Source organism: Octopus bimaculoides, chromosome 8 (assembly GCF_046866305.1).
Source record: "Octopus bimaculoides isolate indiv1 chromosome 8, ASM4686630v1, whole genome shotgun sequence".
Taxonomy (NCBI): Eukaryota; Metazoa; Mollusca; class Cephalopoda; order Octopoda; family Octopodidae; genus Octopus; species Octopus bimaculoides.
Genome location: NC_142935.1, coordinates 15,134,981 through 15,143,984, shown reverse-complemented (window position 1 = coordinate 15,143,984; position 9,004 = coordinate 15,134,981). Strand labels below are relative to the sequence as shown.

At 38.5% G+C, this 9,004-nt stretch overlaps 1 protein-coding gene across 4 annotated transcripts in view; it reads right to left on the bottom strand.

The window, feature by feature from the left end:
• The window catches only part of LOC106879187 (serine palmitoyltransferase 1), a 53,637-nt gene that overhangs the window by 11,135 nt on the left and 33,498 nt on the right, over positions 1-9,004 (bottom strand). For all 4 annotated transcript variants that reach the window (XM_052969948.2, XM_052969951.2, XM_052969949.2 and 1 more), the window contains exons 8-11: positions 7,689-7,886; positions 6,274-6,369; positions 5,019-5,115; positions 1,078-1,132 (exon numbers count right to left, since the gene is read on the bottom strand). In XM_052969948.2, the coding sequence (XP_052825908.1) occupies positions 1,078-1,132; positions 5,019-5,115; positions 6,274-6,369; positions 7,689-7,886 (446 nt within the window). The remainder of the gene's footprint in view (positions 1-1,077; positions 1,133-5,018; positions 5,116-6,273; positions 6,370-7,688; positions 7,887-9,004) is intronic.

The following is a 9,004-nucleotide window of genomic DNA, read 5'->3' as shown; positions in this document are numbered from 1 at the left end:
TTCATTTAAATATAATAACAAAAATAATAATAATGAAGTATATAAAAATAAAATAAAGGATAAAAATAAAGATTAATAATGAATAATGAAAATAATGAAATAATAAATTAATAGTAAAAATAAAAGAAAAAATTTTACAAGACATGGATGTCTATGGTCTATTTTAGTTTGTGTGAGTGTATGTTCATTTGTGTATGTGTGTGCGCTTGTGTGTATATACGGATGCTTACTGCCTTAGTTAATTATCCAATTTTCCATTGTTCATTGAGGATATAATTCCAAAAAGGTTCTTCTATAAGCAATAACCAACCCTTATATTTTTAGAATCAATTATTTCACTATACTTATCTTTATTTAAATGTTTATTAATTAATCCATAAAAAGAATTTATTGTTACTTTTGATTCAATTTGCAAAGAGGATAATAAACCACAATGCATTTGGTTTTATTTGAACTACTATAATCAGCATCAGATTTATAAGAATTTATATATCTATATATAAAAGACAGGCTTCCTTCAGTTTCCATCTACCAAATGTACTCACAAGACTTAATGAAAGGAATGTGGGACAAGAAATGTGTTAGTTAAATGCTTTCAGTATCTTAAAGGTTAATGTCTCTTCTATCTGTTGTGTAGAGAGATCAGTTGCTGTTGTGTTGGCAGAAACATGTGTCAGTGATAATGTAATGTGATGTAGTGTGTTGTGGCCAATAAGTATTGACTTTTCAAGGTCAGTAAAATACCAGTTTTATACAAGAAGTCAATTCTTCTCTCTTTTTCTTCCTCCTTCACTCCCTTTCTCTCTTTCGCTCTCTCCCTCTCTGTCTAGAAGAAATTGGTCATCATCAGACACGGAGAGGGATGAGATCCACCAGGTCTACAATAAGCTACTGGGAGATATCATGTGTAATGATGACACCCCTGTGACACCATTAGTATAAGACATATCTTATACTAATCTCAGATCATAAATATATTATATATTAAGTATAATAATGTATATTATATTAAATATAATGTATATTATGTTAAGTGTAACATACATTATATTAAATATAAATATATAAGCTACTTACTCGCTCAGCTTTTTACTTGTTAACTTGCAGACTCTTTGACATTGTTCAATAATTGCTGAAATTTGAAAATACCAGAATGGATATTAACTCTTTTGATAAAAACAAAAAGTGTTATTAATAGTAACAAAAGCAGTATTAATACGAAAAGGCTCTATGGCCAACTTAACATGAACGCTTTGTTAGAACACCAAATACTATTTTATTTACCTTGAGAGGATGTCTCATAAAGGCACTCATATTTATATTGTTGGCAGACGAGAATTGTCTGCTCCAAGTGCCAGAACTGCCAGATCACAGGATTTCAACTTGCCCAGTCTTCTCAGTGGTGGACGTCCAGTAGTGACATAAGAGCATAACAGCTGAATGTCACTATCAACAATATATAGAATTTCAGTGTCTTTTCAGACACTGGTGTCACAAAAAGCCAGCAGGCATGATTAATAGTGACAAAAGCAGTATTAATACCAAAAGCTCAGAGTGTCCAACAAAAGAAGGCCATGACACTATCCAAACAAATGGTGTTTATTATTAAAGTGAAATCAATACAGAAGTAAACAAATACTTTGCAAACGAAATTTTGTTACGTTATTTACATCCGGGTTAAAAACCTATCAACATTATGTTTGCCCTTCGTCCTTCTCAGATCAATAAAATACAAATCAAGTACTGGGAGTGAGTGTCAATATAAGGAGCTACACATGCTCTGAAAATGCATGGCCTAGTACTTATCTTACAAAAAGAAGGAAAAGGAGTTACTGTCTTTTATTTTTTATTTGTTTCAGTCATTGGGTTGCAACCATGTTGGGACACCACCTTGAAGGGTCTTAGTCAAACAAATTAGCTCCAGTACTTACTTTGATGATCTTTTTTGTTAAACCACTAAGTTACGAGGACATAAACAAACCAACACTGGCTGTCAACATATGGTGGGAGGAAGAAAAAAAACAAACACAAACACACAGACAGTAAGCTTCCACACAGTTTCCATTTATCAAATTCTCTTACAAAACATTGACAGCCTAAGATTATAGCAGAAGACATTTGAGAAAGGTGCCATGCAGTGAGACTGAACCTAAAACCATGTGGTTGCAAAGTGAGCTTCTTAACCACACAGCCATGTCTGCACACAGAAACATTAGCACGCCGGGCGAAATGCTTAGCAATATTTCGTCTGCCGTTACGTTCCGAGTTCAAATTCCACCAAGATCGACTTTGCCTTTCATCCTTTCAGGGTCGATAAATAAGTACCAGTTACGCACTGGGGTCAATGTAATCAACTTAATCCCTTTGTCCTTGTTTGTCCCCTCTATGTTTAGCCCCTTGTGGGCAATAAAGAAATAAGAATCTGCACAATCTATAACCTTGCTTCATTTCTGAGCAAAAACTTTTTCACTTAAATAAAACAATAATTTCTAACACAATTCTCTAGCAACCACCTCACCTATCAATCTTCGCTTTTAAATCTATGATTTGCAACTTCTAAAAAAAAGATCATCATTAGTATCATTAATTATCCAACCATCTATTTCTCTTCTACACCAACTATTTCTGGTGGAAGGATGGTGGGGTGTCACGAAGGCAGAGTCCTCTGGTACCTCCTCCACAGGGTCCTTTCAGAAGCAACCCTCATGACACTTTCCAGCTGAATTTTCAAGTAGAAAATATGGCGTTAGGAAGGGCATCCAGCTGTAGAAACTCTGCCAAATGAGATTGGAGCCTGGTGTTGCCATCCGGTTTCACCAGTCCTCAGTCAAATCGTCCAACCCATGCCAGCATGGAAAGCGGACGTAAAACGATGACGATGATGATGATGATGATGATGAAACCCACCGAGACTATGGGCATTATCTAACCATCTCACTTTTGGTCTACTCCTTAGTCTCCTGCCAGTTGGCTTCTCTTGAAGAATCTGTCTTGCGATTCTTTCCTGATACATTCTAACCACATATCCACAGTGCCAGAGCTGTGACCTATCAAAGCAGAGAAGTTGTGACTCAACCTGGGGAAATTTCTTTGGCCTCTGGGCTATGCACCCTGCCAAGTAACATTATTCCTGAGATCCTTTGAAGGAACCCAATTTTGACTGTTTGTATTTGTGATTGTATTCTTTCATGCATTACCTAACATTAATGACCACAGGTAAGGACAGGCACAGAAACCAGCTTTCATCATCATCATCATCATCGTTTAACATCCGCTTTCCATGCTAGCATGGGTTGGACGATTTGACTGAGGACTGGTGAAACCGGATGGCAACACCAGGCTCCAGTCTGATTTGGCAGAGTTTCTACAGCTGGATGCCCTTCCTAACGCCAACCACTCGGAGAGTGGAGTGGGTGCTTTTACGTGTCACCCGCACGAAAACGGCCACGCTCGAAATGGTGTCTTTTATGTGCCACCCACACAAGCCAGTCCAGGGGCACTGGCAACGATCTCGCTCGAAAATCCTACGGGAGCCAGTCAGGCGGTACTGGCAACGGCCACGCTCAAAATAGTGCATCTCATGTGCCACCCGCACAAGAACCAGTCCAGGGGCACTGGCAATGATCTTACTTGGCTTGCCGGGTCTTCTCACGCACAGCACATTTCCAAAGGTCTCGGTCAGTAGTCATCGCCTCGGTGAGGCCCAATGTACGAAGGTCTTGCCTCACCACCTCAGCCCAGGTCTTCCTGGGCCTACCTCTTCCACGGGTTCCCTCAACTGTTAGGGTGTGGCACTTTTTCACGCAGCTATCCTCATCCATTCTCACCACATGTCCATACCAGCGCAATCGTCTCTCTTGCACGCCACAACTGATGCTTCTAATGTTCAGCTTTTCTCTCAAGATACTTACACTCTGACGGGTATTCACATTGACATTACACATCCAACGGAGCATACTGGCTTCATTCCTTGCGAGCTTACGTATGTCCTCAGCAGTTACAGCCCATGTTTCACTGCCATGTAGCATGGCTGTTCGTACGCATGCGTCATACAGTCTGCCTTTTACTCTGAGTGAGAGTCCCTTTGTCGCCAGCAGGGGTAAGAGCTCTCTAAACTTTGCCCAAGCTATTCTTATTCTAGCAGCTACACTTTCATCGCACCCACCCCCACTACTAACTTGGTCGCCCAGATAGCAGAAGCTATCGACTACCTCTAGTTTTTCACCCTGGAATGAGATAGAAGTTGTTTCCTGTTTGTTTACAGTCTTTATTGCACCTGAACATCTGCCACAAACAAAAACTAACTTGCTAGTTAACCTGCCTTTGATGTTGCTGCACCTCTTATGTGTCCATAGCTTGCACCGGGTACATCTTATAGAGTTACTACCTACTCCTTTTCTACATACTGAGCAGGGCCATCTACCTGAAGGGGTTTGTGTTTTATCTACCTTCCTACTTATTAGGATTTTGGTTTTAGCTAGGTTGACTCTAAGGCCCTTCAATTCTAGACCTTGCTTCCACACCTGAAACTTCTCCTCTAGTTCTGATAGTGACTCTGCAATTAGGACAAGGTCATCAGAATAGAGGAGCTCCCAGGGGCAACCTGTCTTGAACTCCTCTGTGATTGCCTAGAGGACTATGATAAATAAGAGGGGGCTGAGGACGGAACCTTGGTGGACCCCTACCTCTACCCGGAATTCATTGCTGTACTCATTTCCAACCCTCACCTTACTGGCAGCATCTCTGTACATGGCTCGCACAGCTCTCACTAACCATTCTTCTATCCCAAGTTTCCTCATTGACCACCAGATAAGGGATCGGGGGACCCTGTCAAAGGCTTTCTCCATGTCAACGAAAGCCAGGTACAGAGGTTTATCCTTAGCTAGGTATTTCTCCTGCAACTGTCTCACTAGAAATAAGGCATCAGTAGTGCTTTTACCTGGCACGAACCCAAACTGCATCTCATCTAAATTGATTCGCTCCCTAATTATCAAACTCAAAATAAAATATCTACTTACAGTTGTCTTGATCAATCATATCAAAAGCTTTACTGGCAGCTGATACACATAAAGGTGGTTGGGAAGCAGAGAAACAGTAACCATGGCCATTCAAACGCTAGATGAAAAGAAAAAATATATATAGGCATGCATGTATGCATAAATAAATGTACGCATATATGTGTGTGTGTGTATGCACATATATTTTGTTCATTTTCTAACATAATTGATGAACAATTTCTTTATTGGTTACAACGTGAGTGTGAGTTTGCGTGTGTACACATATTTTCCTTTTATTTTCTAATGTATTTGGTGAACATTTTTGTTGTTGAAACAATTATGGATCAAGGAAGGATAACTCTTATTTACATGTTTTGAATGCAGGTTAAATTATCTCCCCAAGACCATTTTCTGTTGTAGAGAACTCTCAGTGTTCCCAGTGCTTAATAAGAAATGATATACATCTATCCTCATTTATCACGGGTGTTTAGTTTAAAAAGAAAATTGTTAAATGAATCAGTGATATATGAACAACATATGGGGAAAATAAGTTTCAATCGAAGGCCCCAAGTTGTCTCCTTAACAAACCCAAATAACATCTTCAAACAGTTTTTAAATATATATTGTCTCACTTGGAAAAATAGAGTAAAACTTAATAACTTTCATTCAATCAAATTCTGATTTTCTTTTTAAATTCTTGGTCCTAAACACTTTTTATTCCTCTGGCACTTGTGCCAGTGGCACGTGAAAAGACATTCGAATGAGATCGTTGCCAGTGCCGATAGACTGGTCCCTATGCAAATGACACGTAAAATACACCATTTCGAGCGTGGCCGTTGACCGTTACCAACGTTGCCTCCCTGGCACGTGAAGGGACATTCGAGCGAGATCGTTGCCAGTGCTGCTGGACTGGCTCCTGTGCAGGTGGCACGTAAAATACACCATTTCGAGTGTGGCCGTTGCCAGTACCGCCTGACTGGCCCTCGTGCCGGTGGCATGTAAAAGCATCCACTACACTCTCAGAGTGGTTGGTGTTAGGAAGGGCATCCAGCTGTAGAAACTCTGCCAAATCAGATTGGAGCCTGGTGTCGCCTCCTGGTTCACCAATCCTCAGTCAAATCGTCCAACCCATGCTAGTATGGAAAGCGGACGTTAAATGATGATGATGATCTCAACAACAAAAGCCATAAGGAATTCTCTTGCATTCATCTCTTCCATACAATTACACACATCTTAATCAGTATAAAATTAGATGAACAATAACTAGATCTCTTACCTGATGATCAACTATGTACTTTTTACCTGCACAAAACCCACCAGTGCTGGCAAAAGAATTTTCCAAGGTAGCAACCAGGAAGTCAATATCATCTATCTACAAATAAACAATTTCAATAATCTAACATTCATATTAACAAGTTAAAATTGGTTCAAAGTAAAGATATTAAAATAAGGAATATAGACCGAATGATGGTGCAGGTGTTGCACTGTGGTTAAGAGGTTTGCTTCCCAACCACACGATTCTTATCACCATCACAGAGTTGGTGATAAGTAATCAAGACCTTAAGCCAAATGAAATCGCAGTCATGGCCAGTGCTGGGGATGCGTAAAAGGCACCGATGCCAGTAACATGTAAAAGATACCCAGTACACTCTGAGGAGTAATTGGCATTAGGAAGGCTATCCAACCATAGAAACCTAGCCAAAACAGATTGGAGCCGCATACAGCTTACCAGTTCCAGCTGAACCATCTAACCCATGCCAACATGGAAAACAGACGCTAAATGATGATGAAAGTAATAGATTCATCTCAGGAAATAAATAGCTAACGACCTGAAGACAGGCAATATATCAGCTAATTAAATCATTGTAAATAATAGCACAAAACAACAGTTCTGATAATAACATAGTACAAAAAATAAACTCAAAATCTAAATAATAGTTGATCAGAAGTACGATCACTTACTAACAAAACTGCTGAAAAGACATAAGAAGGTTCTTCTAAGTTAAGATTATGGTTAGAAGTCACGAATAATTAACTATTACATAGGTGCAGGTGTATCTGTATGGTTAAGTGTACTTCCTAACCACATGGTTTCAGGTTCAATCAAACTGCATGGCACCTCAGGTGATTATCTTCTACTAAAGCTCCTGGCCGACCAAAGCCTTATGAGTGAAGTTGGTAGACATAAACTGAAAGGAGCCCATTGTATACCCAATACACGCTGTAAAGTGGTTGGCATTTGGAAGGGCATCCAACCATAGAAACCATGCCAAAATACACAGAAAGTATGATGCCATCCTGGAACCCATCAGATCCTATCAAACCATCCAACTAATGCCAGCATGAAACAAGTATGTTAAATGATGCTGCAGGTGGGTATGTGCCAGTGTACATGTCTCCTTCACATTGCATTACATGACAGTTGTAAATAAGCATCACTGTCATATAAGCAGAGTCCTTCATTTCCAACCTTCCATGAAAATATGTCCAGATGGGGAGAAATATCGCCTTACTTGGAAACAAGTGAGGCTTGGTGACAGGAAAAGCATCCAGCCATAGAAAACCTGCCTCAACAAATGCCATCCAACTCATGCCAGCAAGGGAAAGTAGACATTAAAACAATGATGATGGAGAGGAAAAGAAATTTGGAAGTATATAAATTAAGAGAAGAAAAAAAAACTATCAACTTACTGATACATCATAATATTCAGATAAACCTCGACCAGTTTTGCCAAGAATTCCAATACTTAAACTCTCTTCAAGGAATACTCGAACTTTATATTTATACTTGAGTTCAATGATTTCAGGAAGCGGACAAATGTCCCCATGGTTTACATAGACAGCTTCAACTACCACAAACTTACGGGTAATTCTGGCCTTTTTAGGATTCTACAAAGGAGAAAGGAGAAATACTTAAGAAAATTTGTTTAGAAATTTTATAGATAATCAAAATACAGTATTTAATTGCATATAAGTTGCACCCCTGATTTAGGGTTAAATCTTGGTACAAAATTTTTTCCTGTCATACTTATAACTTTGCCTCAGGTTTAAGTCGTACCCCAATTTTTCCGGTTAAAAATCAAGAATAAAATGGTACATCCACATGAGTAAATACAGTAAAATTTTCAATCAATAAAATCATAATTCACACCAACATCAAAGTATTCCAGATGTAGTTATAAAACATACATATATAACTGATGAGTATAAGGATTAATACATCATTAGCAATTTAACAAAGTTAAGGTTTTATTTGCCAAATGAACTTTGCCAAATGAACTTTGCAAAATGAACTTTGCAAAATAGGATTTTATTTTTCACTTTTTCTTTTTAAAATAAAGAAACATTTATGACACATTAAGCATATAACTTTTGTATTACTAGATTACATTTGTCAACATAAATGAAAAACGATTCCATTCAGAATGAGGTGTAGGCATGGCTGCATGGTTAAGAATGCTGCTTTCCAATCACATGGTTTCAGTTTTGGTCCCATGGCAAGTGGCTTTTAGAATAGCCCCAAGTGTCTTTTAGGATAGCTTGGGCAAGTGGTTTTTAGGATAGCCCCAAGCTAACATAAGCCTTGTGAGTGGATTTGGCAGATGAAAACTGAAAGAAGCCTGTTGTATATATGTGTTGTTTTTCAGGTTTATAGATTTTCAATAGAGATGACTTTAAAAAGTGATTTAATAACACTGTTAACACAGGTGAGGCACAGTAATGACTTATAAGCCTTTGATATACTTGGTAGTATATTATTTTTGCTTAACGAAATACAGTGTCAGTCCCAGTAATTAATGAGTGTTTGCATTTATAAATATGCATGTGAGTATGTGCATGTTTGTGTCTCTTTGTTTCGATATTGCATGATAATTGTAAATGAGTGTCACTGTCATAAAAGCAGTATCATTCGTTCCCAATATTCTGTGTAAACATGTCTGGCCATGGGGAAATATCACCTTGCTTAGAAAACAATGAGAGTTAACAACAAGAACAACATCCAACCT